This window comes from Zeus faber (assembly GCF_960531495.2).
Source record: "Zeus faber genome assembly, chromosome: 2".
Classification (NCBI taxonomy): domain Eukaryota; kingdom Metazoa; phylum Chordata; class Actinopteri; order Zeiformes; family Zeidae; genus Zeus; species Zeus faber.
Genome location: NC_137189.1, coordinates 3,714,606 through 3,734,918, shown reverse-complemented (window position 1 = coordinate 3,734,918; position 20,313 = coordinate 3,714,606). Strand labels below are relative to the sequence as shown.

The 20,313-nt window shown below is 44.4% G+C and overlaps 2 protein-coding genes across 2 annotated transcripts; both read left to right on the top strand.

The window, feature by feature from the left end:
- Nucleotides 1-8,870: 8,870 nt before the first annotated feature.
- Nucleotides 8,871-12,619, top strand: rrm2 (ribonucleotide reductase M2 polypeptide). The gene is made up of 10 exons (XM_080020071.1): nt 8,871-9,081; nt 9,321-9,386; nt 9,810-9,950; nt 10,260-10,376; nt 10,488-10,621; nt 10,766-10,860; nt 10,973-11,106; nt 11,225-11,329; nt 11,420-11,533; nt 12,047-12,619. Exons 1-10 carry the CDS (start codon nt 8,986-8,988, stop codon nt 12,197-12,199), a joined length of 1,155 nt encoding a protein of 384 aa, XP_079876197.1. The 5' UTR covers nt 8,871-8,985; the 3' UTR covers nt 12,200-12,619.
- A 678-nt stretch (nt 12,620-13,297) lies between these two features.
- lgals8a (galectin 8a) lies at nt 13,298-19,710 on the top strand. Its single transcript, XM_080024201.1, has 9 exons — nt 13,298-13,370; nt 13,998-14,086; nt 14,374-14,584; nt 15,236-15,355; nt 15,569-15,622; nt 15,949-15,975; nt 16,319-16,401; nt 16,527-16,692; nt 17,379-19,710. The coding sequence occupies exons 1-9, from the start codon at nt 13,335-13,337 to the stop codon at nt 17,526-17,528; spliced, it is 936 nt and encodes a 311-aa protein (XP_079880327.1). The 5' UTR covers nt 13,298-13,334; the 3' UTR covers nt 17,529-19,710.
- Nucleotides 19,711-20,313: the final 603 nt, after the last annotated feature.

Genomic DNA, 20,313 nt, shown 5'->3' with positions numbered 1-20,313 from the left:
ACTGAAAACAGCGCCGGGTTCGAGGCGTATTGTAGGCCCGCCTCGCTGGTCTCCCCACACCACCCAGTAACAAAGCTGAGCAAATCACATTGCAGCAATGAGAGGGTGTAACCAATCAGCGGCGACGACGTTGAGCTGGCACCCATGAAGTGGGTGATGTCACGGGCTGGCTTGGGTTCCGCCCCTTTGCCTTACTGACCGATATTCAACAACATGGGGAGGAGGTGGGGGTGGGCGCTTGGCAGGGTTAAGGGAACAGCCTGTGCAACAGCGTCCCCTGCTGATTGGATAGTCAAACCCACAACTGCGTTCAGATTTAAGATTCAAGAGGTTTATTTGTCACATACATATACATACTTCCAAACATAAATGCAGTGAAATGTCAATGCAACGCACCCAGTGATTATGCACAATATGTTCTAGACTGAACACAATGGCTACCTAATTTCTATTTGACTCTTCTTCTTTCGGCTGCTCCCATAAGGGGTAACCACAGCAGATCATCTGCCTCCAATACTTTCTGTTCTGCGCATCTTCCTCCCTTACACAAACCGCCTGCATGTCCTGCCTCACCACATCCATAAACCTTCTCTTTGCCTCTTGCCTGGCAGCTCCATCCTCAGCATCCTTCTCCCAATGTAACTCTCATCTCTCCTACACACATGTCCAAACCATCTCAATTTCACCTCTCTCACTTTTCATTCTTAATCCTGTCCATCCATGTCACTCCCAATGAAAATCTTAACATCATCAACTCTGCCACCTCCAGTTCAGCCACCTGCCTTTTTGTCAGTGCCACCACCTCGAAACCGTGCAACATAGCTGGTCTCACTACCTTCCCCTTCACTCTTGCTGGAACCCTTCTGTCACAGATCACTCCGGACACTCTTCTCCACCCACTCCACCCTACCTGTACTCTCTTCTTCACCTCTCTCCCGCACTCTCAGCTGCTTTGGATGGTCGACCCCAAGTACTTGAACTCATCCGCCTTCACCACCTCCACTCCTTGTATTCTCAGCTTTTGGCCGACCTCCCTCCCATTCAGTCACATGTATTCTGTCTTACTCCTGCTGACTTTCATTCTTCTTCTCTCTAATGCATGCCTTCACTTCTCGGGGCTCTCCTCAACCTGCTCCCTACTCCCGAACATCATAGTCCATGGAGACTCCTGCCTGATTTAATCTGTTAACCTATCCATCAACATTGCAAACAAGAAAGGCTCAGAGCTGATCCTTGATGCAATCCCACCCCCACTTTGAATGCCTTTGTCATGCCTACTGCACATCTTACTACTGTTTGACTGCCCTAATACATATCTTGTACCACTTTTACGTACTTCTCTGCCACCCCTGACTTCCTCATGCAATACCTCACTTCCTCCCTCGGCACTCTATCATATGCTTTCTCTACATCCACAAAGACGCAGTGCAACTCCCTCTGGCCTTCCCTGTACTTTTCCATCAGCATTCTTAAAGCAAACATTGCATCTGTAGTACTCTTTCCTGGCATGAAACCATACTGCTGGTTGCTGATCCCCACCTCTCCTCTTTACCTAGCCTCAACTACCCTTTCCAATAGCTTCATGCTGTGGCTGATCAACTTTATTCCCCTGTAGTACACCCCTGTACGTCTCCCTTATTCTTGAAGATGGGTACCAGTACATTTCTTCTCCACTCCTCCGGCATCCTCTCCTTTTCCAGGATGGTGTTAAACAGTCTCGTTAGGAACGCCACTACCATCTCACCTAAACATTTCCATGCTTCCCCAGGTATGTCATCTGGGCCAACTGCCTTTCCACTCTTCAGCTTCTTTAATGCTGTTCTCACCTCATCCTTGCTAATTTGCTGCACTTCTTGATCCACTATCCCCACATCATCCACTCTTCTCTCCCTCTCATTTTCTTCATTCATCAACTCCTCAAAGTACTCCTTCCACCTTCTCAACACACTCTCCTCACTAGTCAGCACATTCCCATCATTATCCTTCATCACCCTAACCTGCTGTACATCCTTCACAGCTTGGTCCCTTTGTCTTGCCAATCGGTACAAGTCCTTTTCTCCTTCGTTATTGTCCAACTTCTTATACAACTGTTTGTATGCCTTTACCTTTGCCTTCGCCACTTCTCTCTTCGTCTTGCACCGCATCAGCTTGTACTCCTGTCTACTTTCTTCATCTCTTTGACTATCCAATTTGTTCTTCGCCAACCTCTTTTGCTCCATGCTCACCTGTACTTCCTCATTCCACCACCAAGAGTCCTTGTAATCCTTCCTCTTCCCGCATGATACACCGAGTACCTTCTTGGTCGTCTCCCTCACCACCCCTCCAGGTGCTTCCCAGTCATCTGGTAACCATTCATTCCCACCTATTGCTTGACTTACCTCTTCCCTAAATTGCATGCAACACTTCTTTTTCTACTTCCACCATTTTATCTTTGGCTCTTCTTTCACTCCCTTCCTCTTCTTGGCCTCCAGAGTCAGCCTACAGACCACCATCCGATGCTGCCTAGCGTCACACTCCCCTACCACCACTTTGCAGTCACTAATCTCTTTCAGATTGCCCCTCCTGTATAAGATGTAGTCCACCTGTGTGCATCTTCCTCCACTCTTGTAAGTCATCCTGTGTTCCTCCCTCTTCTTGAAATACATATTCTCAACAGCCAATTCCATCCCGTTGGGGAAATCCACCACCATCTGTCCTCTCCTTGACACCATACCTACCCATCACCTTCTCATCACCTATGTCTCTGATCCCTTTGCCAACATGCCCATTGAGATCTTCTCCAAAGACCACTCTCTCTCAGGATGCCCTTCCTGACGCAACCCTCTCTATTGATCTGGGCTTGGGACCGGCACTAATGATACACTGGCTTGTGCAACCCAGTGCCTAGATTTATATATATATATATATATATATATATATATATATATATATATATATATATATATATATATATATATTTACATATACAGTATATATATATAAATAATTGGGTACAAAATATTTGTTCCATATTATGATGGAGGCCAAGAAGAGGAAGAGAGTGAAAGAGGAGCCAAAGATAAAATGGTGGAAGTAGAAAAAGGAGGAGTGTTGCATGTGTTTTAGGGAAGAGGTTAGGCAGGCAATAGAGGGGAATGAACAGTTACCAGATGACTGGGAAACAACTGCTGAAGTGCTGAGGGAGACGGCCAAGAAGGTACTCGGGGTATCGTGTGGGTAGAGGAAGGAAGACAAGGATTCTTGGTGGTGGAATGAGGAAGTACAGGAGAGCATAGAGCAGAAGAGGTTGGCGAAGAAGAATTGGGATAGTCAGAGAGATGAAGAAAGTAGACAGGAGTACAAGCTGATGCGGCGCAAGGCAAAAAGTTAAGTCCATCCATCCATCCATATTCCTCTGCTTATCCTGGGATGGGTCGCAGTTGCAGCAGGCTGAGCAAGGAGCTCCAGGCCCCCTTCTCCCCGGCAACATTTTCCAGTTCCTCATAGGGGACTCCAAGGCATTCCCAGGCCAGCTGGAATATGTAATCCCTCCAGCGTGTTCTGGGTCTACCCATGGTCTCCTACCAGTTGGACGTGCCCGGAAAACCTCCAAGGGAAGGCGCCCAGGAGGCATCCTGATCAGATGCCCGAACCACCTCGACTGGCTCCTTTCGACCCAAAGGAGCAGCAGCCTGAGCCCAGCCACCTTACGGAGGAAACTCATTTCAGCTGCTTGTATTCGCAATCTCGTCCTTTCGGTCGCTACCCAAAGCTCATGACCATAGATGAGAGTTGGGACGTAGATGGACTGGTAAATTGAGAGCTTTGCCTTCCGGCTCAGCTCCCTCTTCACCACAACAGTCCGGGTACAACGTCTGCATCACTGCTGATGCCTTACAGATCCGCCTGTCCATCTCATGTTCCATTTTCCCCCCGGTGTCCACCAACGGGTACTTGGGTTACTGCCACGACAGGCATCAATGACCTTCCGACCACAGCTCCTAGCAGCTGCCTCTGCAATGGAGGTTTTGAACATGACCCACTCGGATTCCATGTCCCCAACCTCCCCCGGGATGCGTGAAAAAACCCTCACTACATGTTTGGGTTTATCGGGTCTGTCTGGCAGCCTCCCCCACCATCAGATTCAACTCACCACCAGGTGGTGATCAGTTGACAGCTCTGCTCCTCTCTTCACCCGAGTATCCAAGACATATGGCCCCAGATCTGATGACATGACCACAAAGTCGATCATCGATCTTTGACCTAAGGTGGTCTGGTACCACGTACACTTATGAGCCACCCTATACTCGAACATGGTGTTCGTTATGGCCAATCTATGACTAGTAGAACCGGTAGAACTATAGAGTCCCTAGACGGAGCCCCTTCCAGGATGCCACCCAGAGACTCCAAGAAGGCAGAATACTCTGAACTGGTGTTTGGTGCATAAGCACACACAACAGTCAGAGCTTTCCCCTTAGCAACTTGTAGTCGCAAAAAGGCAACCCCTCGTTCACTGGGGAGAACTCCAACACAGCGGCACTCAGCCTTGTGGCTATCCCCACATCCACCCAGTGCCTCTCACCCTGGGCAACTCTGGAAAAGGAGAGAGTCCAGCCCCTCTCCAGGAGTTTGGTTCCAGAGCCAGTGCTGTGCGTAGAGGTGGGCCCAACTATACAGTATATAGCTGGTACTGCTCCACCTCCCGCACCAGCTCCGGCTCCTTCCCTGCCAGAGAAGTGACAATCCTCGTCCCCAGAAAGTCTATGATGCCGAGGATCAGCAGGCCCAGGCGCCCGCCTTTGCCCGCCGCCTGGCTGACATTGCACCCAACCCCAACGCCTATCCCTGCAGGTGTTGGGTCCATAGGGTGGCGGCTCCATGGTATTTCTTCGGGCTGTGCCCGGCTGAGCCCCATGGTTCAAGGCCCAGCCACCAGAAGCTCGCCAGCAATCTCCCCTCCCAGGTCTGGCTCCAGGAGGGGGCCCTGGTTTCCCTATTCCGAGCCAGGTACCATATTGCCTTGATTGTCGCTGCATTGGGGTCCTTTGAATCACTCTTTGTCTGGTTCCTCCCCTGGGACCACTCTGCCTTGGGAGACCCTACCAGGGGCTAATGCCCCTGCAACACTGCTCCCAGGGTCACAGGGACACACAAACCCCTCAACCACGGTAAGGTGGCGATTCCTCAGGGAGTAAAGAAAAGTGAAGTGACAAAGGCAAAGGAAAAGGAATACGACGAGTTGTATGAGAGGTTGGACAGTAAGGAAGGAGTAAAGGATGTGTACCTATTGGCAAGACAAAGGGAACAAGCTGGGAATGATATACAGCAGGTTAGGGTGATGAGGATAATGATGGGAATGTGCTGACTAGTGAGGAGAGTGTGTTGAGAAGGTGGAAGGAGTACTTTGAGGAGTTGATGAATGAAGAAAATGAGAGGGAGAGAAGAGTGGATGAAGTGGGGATAGTGGATCAAGAAGTGCAGAAAATTAGCAAGGATGAGAACAGCATTAAAGAAGATGAAGTGTGGAAAGGCAGTTGGCCCGGATGACATACCTGGGGAAGCATGGAAATGTTTAGGTGAGATGCCAGTGGTGTTCCAAACAAGACTGTTTAACACCATCCTGGAAAGGGAGAGGAGGCCGGAGGAGTGGAGAAGAAATGTACTGGTACCCATCTTCAAGAATGAGGGAGATGTACAGAACTGTGGTAACTACAAGGGAATAAAGCTGATTAGCCACAGCATGAAGCTGTGGGAAAGGGTAGTGGAGGCTAGGTTAAGAGGAGAGGTGGGGATCAGCGAGCAGCAGTATGGTTTCATGCCAGGAAAGAGTACTACAGATGCAATGTTTGCTTTAAGAATGCTGATGGAAAGTCCAGGGAAGGCCAGAGGGAGTTGCACTGCGTCTTTGTGGATGTAGAGAAAGCCTATGATAGGGTGCCAAGAGAGGAAGTGTGGTATTGCATGAGGAGGTCGGGGGTGGCAGAAAAGTACGTAAGAGTGGGACAGGATATGTATGATGAAGGACGACACGATGAAGGCATTCAAAGTGGAGGTGGGATTGCATCAAGGATCAGCTCTGAGCCCTTTCTTGTTTGCAATGGTGATGGACAGGTTAACAGATGAAATCAGGCAGGAGTCTCTGTGGACTATGATGTTCGCGGATGACGTTGTGATCTGTAGCGAGAGTAGGGAGCAGGTTGAGGAGAGCCTGAGAAGTGGAGGCATACATTAGAGAGAAGAGGAATGAAAGTCAGCAGGAGTAAGACAGAATACATGTGCCTGGATGGGAGGGAGGGCGGCGTAAAGCTGAGAAGGCAAGGAGTAGAAGAAGAACCAGTCTTTATTCGTCACGCCACACTACAACACATGCTTGCACACACACACACGCTTTGATGGTGGCCGGTGAAATGGATCCTCTGCATTTGACCCATTCTGGCTTGTCCTTCCTCCGGGGGCACAGCCAGGAGCAGTGGGCAGCCTACGTGGAGGAAACCCCATGTGAGCACGGGGAGAACATGCAAACTCCACACAGAAAGGCTCCTATTTGGGAGATAACCCGCTGGAGCATGGTGCCAACAGCGCCCCAGGTGGGAATCGAACCCAGGACCTTCTTGCTGTGAGGCAGCAGTGCCACCCGCGTGCCAAGGCGGGTGGGTTGAAGTACTTGGTGTCGACCATCCAAAGCAGCGGAGAGTGCGGGAGAGAGGTGAAGAAGAGAGTACAGCAGGGTGGAGTGGGTGGAGAAGAGTGTCCGGAGTGATCTGTGACAGAAGGGTTCCAGCAAGAGTGAAGGGGAAGGTCTACAGGACGGTAGTGAGACCAGCTGTGTTGTACGGTTTAGAGGCTGTGGCACTGACAAAAAGGCAGGTGGCTGAACTGGAGGGGGCAGAGTTGAGGATGTTGAGATTTTCATTGGGAGTGACAAGGATGGACAGGATTAAGAATGAGTACATTAGAGGGACAGCTTAGGTTGGACAGTTTGGTGGAAAACTGAGAGAGGCCAGATTGAGATGGTTTGGACACATGTGTAGGAGAGATGAGAGTTACATTGGGAGAAGGATGCTGAGGATGGAGCTGCCAGGCAAGAGGAAAAGAGGAAGGCCAACGAGAAGGTTTATGGATGCGGTGAGGGAGGACATGCAGGCGGTTGGTGTAAGGGAGGAAGATGTGCAGAACAGAAGGTATTGGAGGCAGATGATCCGCTGTGGCGACCCCTAACGGGAGCAGCCGAAAAAAAAAAAGAAAGAAAGAATATACAGTATATATATATCTTAATCTGGGTGACTTGAGTCAGACATGGGTTTAAAAAGGGGTTTAACCACTGTTACAACTGTTACACCACTTCTGCAACTCTTATATCTTTTTGCACCCCTGGATATATTTGTCATGTCATCTGTAAATATCTGTACAACAGTATTGACAGAAGCAAAATATATCAAATATTTTCTGGTTTGCATAACGCAATTGTTTGTTGTGAGCTTAAATACTTGCCTAAAAGATGTTTATGTGACAAATAAACATCTTGAATCCTGAATCATAAAAGCAATTTACGGTTTTTGTTGTTTTTGTCAGTTTACCCCAGTTTTCTTACACAGCACATACAAACAAAGCCCAATTTGGGCTTGTTTAAGTTGGCCAAAGCCCAATAATAAGATGCAACTATAAGACGCATTGACAGATAAAACATGAGATTTTAGGTTGTCTACCACCTCCTCGCCGCTAGGGGCGGCATCTGAAGGTGTCGTGTCCGTCGTTGTCTACGGTGGCAGCGGAAACAGCTGGTCAAGTCGTTCTTCTTTTTCTACTACAGTCTTATTTGAGAGGGAAAAGTTTTGACAACAATGTCGACGCATAAAGAAGAGCAAACAAAGAATCAGGTGTTTTCTATTGAAGTGAATGATTAAAACCACAGCAGGTCGTGTCGTCCTGTTTGTTAAAGTGAGTTCATATTGCCATGGTTAAGAAGACATTCACAAACCTTTTATTATGCCTCGCCCGCCTTTGCGGACCCACCTTCTCCCCCGGTTATTTCATTATCACGGGTTAAAACATGTCGCTTTATGAACCGTGTTGTTCTAAATAAGTGTTAAAGTGTAAAATTCCACCCGATCTTATACAAAAAGAAACGCGCGGCGGCGGGGAAAAAGCCACGGGGCGTGTTTATTTTTATTTTTTATTATTTTTTTGTTTGAAATGCCAATAACAATCTGGATCTACATCAATGTTGTTAAGTTTTTTGAATTCCACGGATCCAGACTCCTCCATTCAAGTTTATTGCATAGTATTCTGGTGTATTGGCGATATAGTATACTGTAGTATTTGAACCGGAACCGCATCAGAATCTGTTTATTGGGCAGAGTAGATTACCATGAACAAATAATCTGTCCTAACCATACTTGGTGAATTTGTAGTGCGGACGGACCAGTGACATTAAAGAGATAATGCTTAAGTCTAAATAAAAACAGATATACAGAACATACAACATGTTCTCTATGCACCAGATAAAGATAAATGACAAAAAGCCCATGAACGGGTATGTTGCAGTGATGATGCAAGTCTGAGTTTACATGGTCGGATAAACATGATGAATACTATGTTTACAACAGTATTAAATGTGCTTTTATTTCATTTAATTGTTCGTTGCTATTTTAAATAGTTGCATAAGCGCAACCTTTTACGGTTTTGTAACATCGGTTTTGTAACACTGCGCATACAGACAAAGATTTCGAATTTCCCGCAGTATTTAGTCGGCACGTGAGCCTCAAACGCAATCCGATTGGCTGTTGCTATCCGGACGTTTAACAACTCCGTTTGTATTGGTCGCTCGGGTTCAGCGCCAAACGTCCAATAAATTGGCGCCTGCTGCGCCACCGTTCAGTCCGCCTAGTCCACGCCGCTGTCGGGTTCGTCCTTGTGTTGCGGAGTTTACCTTAGTTTTTACTTGAATTCATTTTTTTTTTTGTATTTATTTTTAATTTATTGTACGTGTAACCGAAGATTAGAACCATGCTGGCCGCCCGCTCTCCTCTTTCGAAGAAGAATGAAAACACAATCTCCGCCGGCGTGAACGGCATCTCCCTGAGGACTGACAAAGAGAACACGGTAAGACGAGATTGCGCCCATTAAACAACACAATCACACAAGGCCTAGTTAACTTAAAAAAACTAGTGATTTAAGTACATTTAAGCGGTACAATGCATTGTTCAAGTGGGCCAATTCAAATGCAAGCCGTTCTTAATACATACCGCTTCCACCCACCAACGTGTAACTGTAATTGAACTGTAAGTCGTTAATTTAGCAGTCGTTCCTGTAATAATACGGTATTTTTCCCTCTCTTTCAGCCGCCGAGTCTCAACTCCACCCGGGTCCTGGCGTCCAAAACCGCGCGTAAAATCTTCGACACCGAGGTGAAATTACTCTCCCACTCCTTTTTTAAACACCGTGTGCGATGGTTTTAACACACATTAAATGAACACCATCTATTATATATTAAGCCGCAATACTTATTTTTTTATATTTCTTATGGTGTGCCGTTGGTCCCGGGCCCCAAAAAACTGGCGCCAACCGTAACAAAGCGTAGCCGTCAGCTGATAGTCGCTTGACCACTTTACTATTACGACATGTACCAGCTGTCCTTTACGTCAATTAAGAACACGTTGACTTGTTTTTTTCTTATTTACATCAATGTTTTTTTGTTTTTTTTTCCTTAAGTTAAATTGAAGATTGGAAGATGGCTTCGACCCGATCGTTTTGTGTATAGCGTTCCATCTTGTGACGTTTAGCATTCACTTGTCATTTTTATGTGTAAACGTCTCGTTTTCGTCCTTCAGCCGAAACCCACAAAGACCAGATCCCAAGAGGAGCCTCTGCTGAAGGAGAACCCCCGACGCTTTGTCATCTTCCCCATCCAGTACCATGACATCTGGCAGATGTACAAGAAGGCAGAAGCCTCCTTCTGGACGGCGGAGGAGGTGTGGGCCTCTCTTTTTATGGCCTGGTTCTATAAGCAGGGCTGTAACTAACAAATTGTGTTGGTTCAACAGTTTTATGGTATTATAGTAAAAGATGAAGTTAACAATGCTGTCCAATAACTTTAAAATCAGTCCAATTAACACAATGCATGCTCGCCACTGCCAATATTGTGACGCTAAATTGGCATAGTGTTGTAAATAGGGATGAGCTCTATCCGTCAGGTAGTGGTGTTAAATGTTGGGTCTTTTTATTTGTATAATCATTTATTTGTATGTGACAAATAAAAAATCTTGAATCTTGTCTTATAGGTCGACCTGTCAAAGGACCTCCAGCACTGGGAGACACTGAAAGATGAGGAGAGGTACTTCATCTCCCACATACTGGCGTTCTTTGCTGCCAGTGACGGCATTGTCAATGAGAACCTGGTAAGACCCAAGCGGTTCTATTAATCATCATTTTGAGGGTGTATTCAATACATGAGGTTCTCCGTGAAAGTTTCCACTGCAGAGTCAACCTATGTACATTCTCACCACTAGGTGGAGCGCTTCACACAGGAAGTGCAGGTCACAGAGGCTCGTTGCTTCTATGGCTTCCAGATCGCCATGGAGAACATCCACTCGGAGATGTACAGCCTGCTCATCGACACCTACATCAAGGACTCGAAGGAGAGGTGAGAATTTGACAGACTTTAGACTGATGTGAATTCCATTGGGGGCTCCAAGGCCCTGTCAAGATGTTGCATCATCCACACCCATTTCCCAATTTCTTGTAATCTGCATCTCAACCATTCTGTTTGTTTTTTTTTTTAATCCAGAGACTACCTTTTCAATGCCATTGAAACGCTAGCCTGTGTAAAGAAGAAGGCTGACTGGGCACTCAACTGGATTGGGAACAAGAATGCTGATTTTGGTAAGGCAGTCCTGGAATCAGCCGCTGTTATCTGCTCAGATGGCTGCATGCTAACAGAAAAGGAACCACCGCCCCCCCCCTGCCTGTACTCAATACATTGTCACTCTTCTAGGTGAGCGAGTGGTTGCCTTTGCTGCTGTGGAAGGAATCTTCTTCTCTGGGTCTTTTGCTGCCATTTTCTGGCTGAAGAAGAGGGGCCTGATGCCTGGTCTGACCTTCTCAAATGAGCTCATCAGCAGGGATGAGGTGCACAGCTCTGACACACACACACCTCTGCCAACACATGTCACAATAATCATTTGTGTTCTGCGGGTGTAGAGTGCAGGAACACAACACTATTCTTATTGCAATTTTTATTTTCCAGGGCCTGCACTGTGACTTTGCGTGTCTAATGTTCAAGCACCTGGTTAACAAGCCTCCAAAAGAAACAGTCACAAACATAATCAGAAACGCTGTGGCGATTGAACAGGTTGGTTGAAGATGTAGCAATTTAAAATGGGGGGGGGGGCTGCTAATGCTGATAACAGAGCACTAACTGTCACTCTTTTGGCTGTCTTAGGAGTTTTTGACTGAGGCTCTGCCAGTGAAGCTGATTGGGATGAACTGTGACCTGATGAAGCAGTACATCGAGTTTGTGGCCGACAGGCTACTAGTGGAGCTTGGCTTAAACAAGGTTAAAACAATTTCTTGTATTTTTACTCACCAGGTTTCATTGAGTACAAAACCAATCAGATTGTAAACAAAATGGTTGTTCATGGCCTGGGCTTTGCAATGATGAGCCGCGCAGGGGTACTGACCTCAGCCAGTGATGGGGGCTGAGTGATGGTCCAGGTCCTCTGCTTTGTGGGCATGTGGCTTGCTGGCAGAGGGGGGGCCAACACGATACAGACGCCAGACTGAGCAAGCCTAGTAATCCACTGCCATGTATTCCATCTGAACTTGTATCTACAATTTTATTATTAATTAAAAGTACTGTAATATACTTCTGTTGCAGTGTGTAGAAATGAAATATCATATTCTGAAGTATGTTTGTGTACAATCCATGACAATAAAGATCACTCTGGCGTTCACTTAGACAGCCATTTATCTACATAGGATGCAGGGGTCTGTGTCTGCAAGTTTTCCAGGGAATGATTGCTCTAGTATGCGTTCGGTTTGCTGATGGTTTTTGAATTGTCCCCTACAGATCTATAGTGTGGAGAATCCTTTCGACTTCATGGAGAACATCTCTCTGGAGGGGAAGACAAACTTCTTTGAGAAGCGCGTGGGAGAGTACCAGAGAATGGGTGTGATGTCCGGCACAACAGACAACACCTTCAGACTGGACGCTGACTTCTAAAAACCCCGGGACGGGGCGCTGGACATTTGTGGTTAAAATACGACCAAGGGCGCAGCAGACAGTGTGATCCCCACCTACCCTCCATAATATGCCTCATTTCTCAGTGGGATGTGGTTGTGGCCATTTTGGGTTCTTGGTAAACATTGAGGTGCCAAGTGACAGACTGCTGCCAGTGTGGCTGGCCTAAAGCTTGACAGAAGGTGGGAGACTTGCACTCAAAACATGAATTCACTGTTCTACCTCTCGGCAGGAAGCTTTAGATGTCTTAACTGTTCAAACTGGCCGTAAGAGCAGCACTGCCTGTGAGGGCGGGGTTGTTTTTTTTTTTTTTTTTTTAACATGCTTACGGAATTGTATTTTAGCTTTTTTTTTTTTTTTTTTTTTTTTTTTTAAGATTGTCTTTGTAGAGATGTATAGAACTTGGTGTATCATTTGTAATTAAAGAGTATAAGAATCTGGTATAGTTCATTGCCTTAAATGTCATTCACTTTTTTTTTTCTTTTTGGGTGACTGGTTTAACTAAAATCCATGAACAGGGTTTAAACATAAGGTGTCTGGCTACAGGGCATACGTTCAAAAGCCTTGTCTTGCTGTCTAGCGTTTTCAATATTTAGCAAGAGAAAATAATTTAAATTACCCTTGACATTTTGTCTCTGCTCGAATGGTCAATGGTATTTGATAATATCGGCTTTGACTAACGCAGGAACTTTAAAACTTATGCCCTATGTCCTAAAATTACAGTAATTGTATCAACCAGAAGTACAAAATAGAAGGAAAGATTTTCATAAGCGGGGGCAAGTTATTAAATGAACTACTACAAATGCTGCATTCCATTGATGGGGTATACGGTTATATTCCGCCCCATTAGGAATGTGCAAAGGAGCGGCCAAGTTGGAATTTCAGGACAGAACCCTTCACGATGCAGTTTAATGTTAACGCCTATCGGAGCATTTACCATCCACGACACATTTCCCGCGGGCCATGTGTTCCCGAACAGGAGCAATGGAACGCAGTTAGCATATAATTGGGGACCGATGAAACGAGTTTCAGTTGAACGCGGCTGGTCTGTGACGTATGCGGAAGTAAACAGCGTCCAGATTCAGGCAGGCTCGCGCTGCACCAGTTAGCTTCTGAAATGTCCACTGATCCCAAACAGACAATCCTAAACCCGGTGAGATGTGTTTTCTTGTTAAATGTCGCCGAACGCACTTGAGGATTGTTTGTCGGTTGAATTCCCCACAGCTCCTCACGGGGGATTCCTTATTCAATGGCGTAGGTAGGTCGGAGAAACTGACATGTTTACGGCTCTGTTTGAGCGAACCCTTCAGCTTAACGATATCGATTTTAAATTAGATAAAATGCTGCTTTCCTGCTCAATTTATACGACGTATCTGCGAGCGTGGATTGTTATCATTCATACATAATTTGAGTTTTCTTTAGTTTATTAGGTTCGTCGTATATTGCAACTTTTATTTTTTTACTACATTTTTAGTTTTATTACACACTGCCAAGGTATTTGTATTAAGTGAGCTGCTCAAACACTGCAGGTTCCCTCCGTTGATGAATAGACCGTCTAACTACCCGTCCATCCATCTTGCACTAAAACCTGGTCATTATGACTGGGAATTTTTCCACAACCGATGTCGCCTTTTTCACATGTATTGGATGTCTGTACCCTACACACAGCCCAAACTGGTGACATTGATTGCGCTTCTGATGTTTAATCGTCTATGTCTGCTGAGAAAAAAAGGGCCTGTTCACGTTAACAGATTGTTCATTACCGCTCCCTCTTCCACAGACAATTCCCTTTGCTGGGACTATCCTGGGGGGTTTGCTGCCGGGCGAGATGGTGCTGATCCAGGGCTCTGTCCCCAGTGACTCTGAGAGGTATCCCTTGCCACTAGTGTGTATGTGGACAGTGTCAGAACTTTCATTACTTGAGATTACATAAGAAGATGACATTTCAGGCTTTCATTGTTATGTACAGATTCCTTGTGATATAGATACCACATATTCAGGGTGTCTGCAGGGTCCCCAAAAAGGCTTGAGATATCTTAAATTCAGTATTTGCCGATATTCAGGTGATCATCAAATCACCATGAACGTCAAAAGTCATTAAATAGTCTTAGATTTTCATTTGCCACCAGTCAACCAGTGCTGCACTCCTTTTCCAGGTTCCAGGTTGACTTTCAGTGCGGGAGCAGCGTGAAGCCGAGGGCAGACGTTGCATTTCACTTCAACCCCCGGTTCAAGAGGTCTCCGTGCATCGTTTGTAACACGCTGCAGAAGGAGAACTGGGGTAAGGAGGAGATCCTGCACCAGATGCCCTTTGCCCATGGAGCGACTTTTGAGATCATTGTCCTGGTGCAGAAAGATGTATTGAAGGTGAGAGGAAATTGTTGTGGACATTTCTTTTTTGTCATATAGTTAATTGAGAGATGATGCTGTGCCCACAAGAGGCACACAAGAGCCTCTTCAATAATTTAAATCATTTAGTCTCTCACTTTCTCTCTTGCATTACATTTCACTGCATATATGTATGGAAGTATGTATATGTATGTGACAAATAAAAAATCTTGAATCTTGAATCTACGTGATGAAGTGACAATTATAATGTGACTGAAGAAACATACATGCTGCATGATGTTGAGCACCAAACAAACTTTTTTTTTTTAATGCAGATCAGGGGTGTGAATTCACCTTTTAACCATAGCTGAAGTGATGTTTATTGTTAATTTTTAAACATGTAAACTGTTTGTGTGTTATACCGGATCCTCCTTCCGGAAGGGTAGGAGACGAATCGTAGTTTAATGGTCAGCCCTACTGAGTCACGGACATAAATCTAATCTAGACTAGCAAAGTGAGAGTTGCACAGACCACATTTGAAATGAAATAAATTGCCATTGACAGTCAACATAGCAAATAGCTGCACCTATAGATTGTTGAATGTAACTTGCATAGAAGGTAGGCTACACACGTCTATACAAAAATTTCATTCAATGCTCTCTTTTGTTATGTGTGTGTGTGTCTTCCAAGGTGGCTGTGAACGGGGCTCATGTGCTGGAGTACAAACAAAGATTGGATCTGGACATGGTTGACACATTGGCCATATCTGGGAAGGTCAAAGTTCAAGCAATCGCTTTCATTCCAAACACTGTGAGTAAACTGCCTCAGCTCACCCAACTTGGATTTTTGTCTGAGGACCGAAGAGACTATAAATTTGTGTGATTCTTTTATTTTAATTTTTTATTTTTCTTATTCTGAAAAAGGAGCGAAGTTCCCAAATCACGGTTTGGTGATTACTTGTGTTTGTATGTAAACCACCTCATGAGGTCTCATCTTCTCTGTTTCTATCGCTCCTGTCTGAAGAGTTCAGCTCCTGCCGCTGTTCCCAGTGTAGTTCACCAAGACTCCGAACCAAATGTGAGTAAGCTGCATGAGATGCTCTTTGAGAGTATCTTCAAGTTTTATATACAAAATGAATAGTGTTTAAGGGAGCCTGCCTATTGCATGTATTTGTTCTTAGTTTAAATTGAACCAAACTAATAGTCAGATATTTCATTAGCCATTTATTTTTTAATAGTACCAATTTTTATTAGTAGCACCAAAAGCAAATCATTCTGTGAAAGTATTTCCTCCTGCCAAGTCTGTTCTTGTATTACGTAATGTCCTGTTTTTGTTTTTTTTAAAGGCTATAAAATGCTGGTGCTGTTTTAAAAAATACATTTGTATCGCTGTTTGTTTCACAGGCAGTACTGTCCTCATCAGGATATTTGGTTAGTATCGCTGTTTTATCCTGGATAATTTATACTGGGATCTCAGTCATGTGTCGGCCCCTCTGTTATTTGTTTTATTATTTTTGTCAATGTTATTAATATGTGTTAAGTGTTATCTTATCTGAAAAAAAAACAAATCCAGAATTTCCCATCTTGTCTTATCTTATTTACAATTACATTTACTACAGCAGTAAAGCATTGCTGTATAATCCTGTCCCTGTGTGTTATTTATAGAAGCAAAAAAAATACTAATTTATTTGGTTTGACATCCACAGTAAAATCCTGATAACCACCAAGTATGATGTAATAATTATGTAAATTAAAAGATTGTTTGTTTTTCCAGAGTCTTCCCTTCCGTGGTCAACTGGAGAAAGGCCTCAGTCCTGGGCACATCATCACTATCAAAGGACAGGCCCGTCTGTACAGGTAAAGCAGCACCTCACATGAAGTGATGTGATAAGAACAAAAATAAATTTTGTTTGTTAATTCCACTTTATTTTTCACCTCTTTGTGTTCCGGAGCACCCGTTATTAACTGTCGTGTTATTCCAGTTTCTGTGTGAACCTGCGGGTGGCCAACAGCAGTGACATCGCTCTACATCTCAACCCGCGCCTGAAGGCCGGCCTGTTTGTCAGGAACTCCTTCCTGTCGGACTGCTGGGGCCCCGAGGAGACGGAGCTCGAATCCTTTCCCTTCGCCCCTGCTCAGTACTTCGAGGTACCTTCCCAACCACAGCCACCTCACATTTAAATTTAGACATAGTTATTGGAATTTGCGCCATTAAAAAGCCTGAAACACTCTTAATCTGTTGAACTGCCCTGGTGTGTGATATGCTCACACACAGATCGAATGAAATTATCAACATTTTTATGAGTCACAAGCAAGTTAAGGAACTATGGATTTAGGACATTTTCCAACAGATTTACAGTCCAGTTCAGATTGTATTGGGTGTGTGTTCAGAAATATATATTCTATTATGTAATTCTGTCGATCGTATGAAGAGACACCATTCAGAATGATCTGGTTTTTAACAAACAGTTTGAATGTGAAGCATCTTATAAAGTGATGTTAAAAACCGCCCTGGCTTTTGTGGAGGGAAGTATCTGTGTTTTAATTTTTTAAGATCTTGACGGATTAATTTCGGGTTGGGTTTTCTTTCCATGAAGGTGAGGCAGACTGCTTGAAAATTAAACCCTTGATCTGTGGGGCACTGTCCCGGACCTCACATGACAACGCCGTGGCAACAGAAGGAAAATCAGCTGCTCGGAATAGAATAGATCTTCTCTGCCTATTTCCATCTATCCATCTATCCATCTATCTATCTATCTTCCAGCAGTGTAAATCTCTTTTCAATGTTTAATTAATTTTTTTTTTATTCCCCATCTCTCTCCCTCCTTCTCCAGTTGATCATCCTGTGTGCTGCTCAGCAGTACAAGGTGGCGGTCAATGGGCTCCACCAGATGGACTACAGGCACCGGGTGCAGGACCTGAATCGCATCACGGAGCTGGAGATCCTGGGAGACGTGCAGCTGCTGGATGTCAAGCTGTGGTGACCTTTCTGCCCCCCACACCCTCATCGCCCCATCACCCCCCCACCACCACGACCACCACCACTCCGCCTCAGACCTCCAACCAGGCCTCCACACATAGAACTGTGCTCGCTAGAGAAGGTTGGTGAAGAGGACGGGGCTGCAGCCTGAGAGCAGGGAACACAAGGACTGAAGATTGAACATAGAATGCATATGATGGGTCCGAAATGGACCTGGATGATTGATTTATGGCCTTATTTCCCAAACAACAATGTTTAAAAAAAATTTAATTCCAGGAATTCCTTAATTAAGGTGTTTTTGATGATGTGAACTAATTAAATTATATGTACAAATGTATTAAAAAAAAAACCTAAAATAATTGATTTAATGGGATCCTCTTCGACCTGGTTTATGCAGTCCAAGGTTAAAACACCTTGATACTGTTGGATACTGGTAGTTGACCCGTACAACCACAGTCTCGCTCTACTGAAGACCAAAGGGGCTTAGGTGCCTCTCCCATGATTGGGGAAGAAAGGAAATTTCAAAACAACAGCCTCTCTGGTAACGGGCTCCATTAAGTACTATTTTGGTAAATTTGAATAAAAACATCTCGGGTATCCTTTCTGCAGAACACCAAATGAGCACTCTTTAATGGAGTTGGAGTTGTGTTTTTTTTTTTTTTGGGTGCGTTCCAGTGGTGAAAGCCAGGCTTCCCACTAGGAGCCAGCGGCGCTACGGGGTCCTTTTATATAATCAGCCTCAGAGTTTGTCCCACTTCGCACTGAAAAGGATACAAGACAAGCCATCATTTATCCCAAATATAGGGAGGAACGTGTATTCTGACGGGATGATTGGGCTGGTGTGAAGGTAAATCACATGATGGGTGATGAGCCTTGAGAAGCGTCGCTAACAATCTAGCTTTTGAGTTTCTTGTGAAAATTCACATTATTTTGAAATGCATTCTTGCTCCAAATAATCATAATTAGTATAAGAATCCCTCCTTATATGCTAGACATGATTTGTGATGGACAGCGACGCTCTGGTTTGATACAAGGTGCGATCAAAGAACAATTACGTGAACTAGATCTCTATGCATTCAGTCCATGTTAGTAGTGGTTCCAAAGCCCAAAGAAAAGCCCTAAGTGGTCCTTTTCTGTATCCTGACACACTGCACTTCAGTGTCAAATGTATGTTAATCATATTTAGGTAGAACAACATGCACAGGTATTCATCTTTAAAGCTTGTGCAAAATGATAATTTTTTGCTCATTTGAGATTTTGATGCTCATATGATGAAACCATGAGGCGAAGAGGAAGTCACATGCACACTATACACAAAAACAAGAAAATTATAACAAACAAGTATTATTATATTATAGTATAGTGTGTTTTTTTTTAGGGCCAATGTTTTCTCAGTAGTCGTGCTTCTTGATTCCCTTTCCCCTTGACTTTTTGGTGTGTTCCGTTCTTAGACAGGAGTGTGTTCTTAAACTTGTGTGACCTAGAATGGATGGATAATGTGTCCGTACTGATGAAAGTCACTGCTGGAAGACGGAGCTCAGAGAGAGAAGAAATTGAAGAGGGAGTTTTATTCATTTAGCCTAGGTTTGTGCAAGGGAAATTGAGGTTGCCTGTAGAATCCACAGTTGTTGTTGCTCTGGGGAAAAGGCACAATTAGTTGGACATCTTTGAAGTTGCTCAGTTTTGTGGGAGACTTGAAGCGTGTTAATTCAGGGTGTGTGCTTGGTGTGTGCACGCGCTGTTTTATTTTTATTTTATATAATTAACCGAAAACCATATTGTATAGATGGTGAAGCTCAGGTTGAATGTTTATGTTTGTCATTGTACTCTAGATGATGTGAACTGATGGTCGTATGAAATGATTCTCTTTGTTCATTACATATCCCATTATTTTCCTGTATTCTATAGATTTAAAACAATGTGATTTATCTATTGTGTGTAGAAATTGAGGTCTGAAATTATCCGTGCCCCCCCACACCCCCCCAAAAAAACTACAGTGAAGTAAGTACGCATAAATATGTATCTAGAAATTCTATACAACTATGCACAAGTCTCCTGATTTGTTTGTTATTTACACTAACAAACTTTCAAAGCATGACCATTAATCCTGTGTGTAATTGCCATTAATACCATGTCATCACAATGTTCTGGACTTTCTTAAAATAAACCAATCTCGTGACAAAGTTTTCTGTGTGTATAAAGAAAATCAAGGATTTATTTTTATGCAGAGGAGAATCAAGCCAGTACCCCTCTCTGTCCACTAGGGAGCAGTAGTCCAGAACCTCGGGGTTGTAGTGGGATAGGCCAAAGGTCACTCTGCTCAACTAGTCATTCTTGTTTATGGGTCAGCGGGTGCTGGAGACTATCTAGATCTAGTATTTTGCATGTGGGACAAGACACAAAATCATTGAAAGGTCACTCCAAACACATTAATGGACCGACTGACAGCTCAAATTGGCTCAAATTGGCCCAAATTGGCCAATACTATTGCTTCGTACACAGATAAGAGCAGAACATCTACACAGTTCGGAACCAAACTCAGGTTTCTGGACAGTAAGGCAACAGGTCTACTCACCGAGCCGACACGCCTTATTTCTTTACGTAATATTGTGACGCAAACCTTTGTAGCATCAGAGTTTCTTTTCCTTAAGCCTTCGTAGACCCATTTGAATCTTCATTTGAAAGATATTGGGAGTGGAAGCCCAATACCTCCAAATCAGAGGAAAATAATAAAATCAGCTGGAGACGCCTTCTACATGAAAATTGTGAATTTGTTATTATCAACAGTT

What these genes read in the sequence shown, in the direction of transcription:
- rrm2 (XM_080020071.1), top strand. Translation starts at nt 8,986, where the DNA reads ATGCTGGCCGCCCGCTCTCCTCTTTCGAAGAAGAATGAAAACACAATC. An exon ending in GGACTGACAAAGAGAACACG is followed by an intron (nt 9,082 to 9,320) that starts GTAAGACGAGAT and finishes CCTCTCTTTCAG; the next exon opens with CCGCCGAGTCTCAACTCCAC. An exon ending in ATCAAGGACTCGAAGGAGAG is followed by an intron (nt 10,622 to 10,765) that starts GTGAGAATTTGA and finishes TTTTTAATCCAG; the next exon opens with AGACTACCTTTTCAATGCCA.
- lgals8a (XM_080024201.1), top strand. Translation starts at nt 13,335, where the DNA reads ATGTCCACTGATCCCAAACAGACAATCCTAAACCCG. An exon ending in AACAGACAATCCTAAACCCG is followed by an intron (nt 13,371 to 13,997) that starts GTGAGATGTGTT and finishes CCTCTTCCACAG; the next exon opens with ACAATTCCCTTTGCTGGGAC. An exon ending in TGTCCTCATCAGGATATTTG is followed by an intron (nt 15,976 to 16,318) that starts GTTAGTATCGCT and finishes TTGTTTTTCCAG; the next exon opens with AGTCTTCCCTTCCGTGGTCA.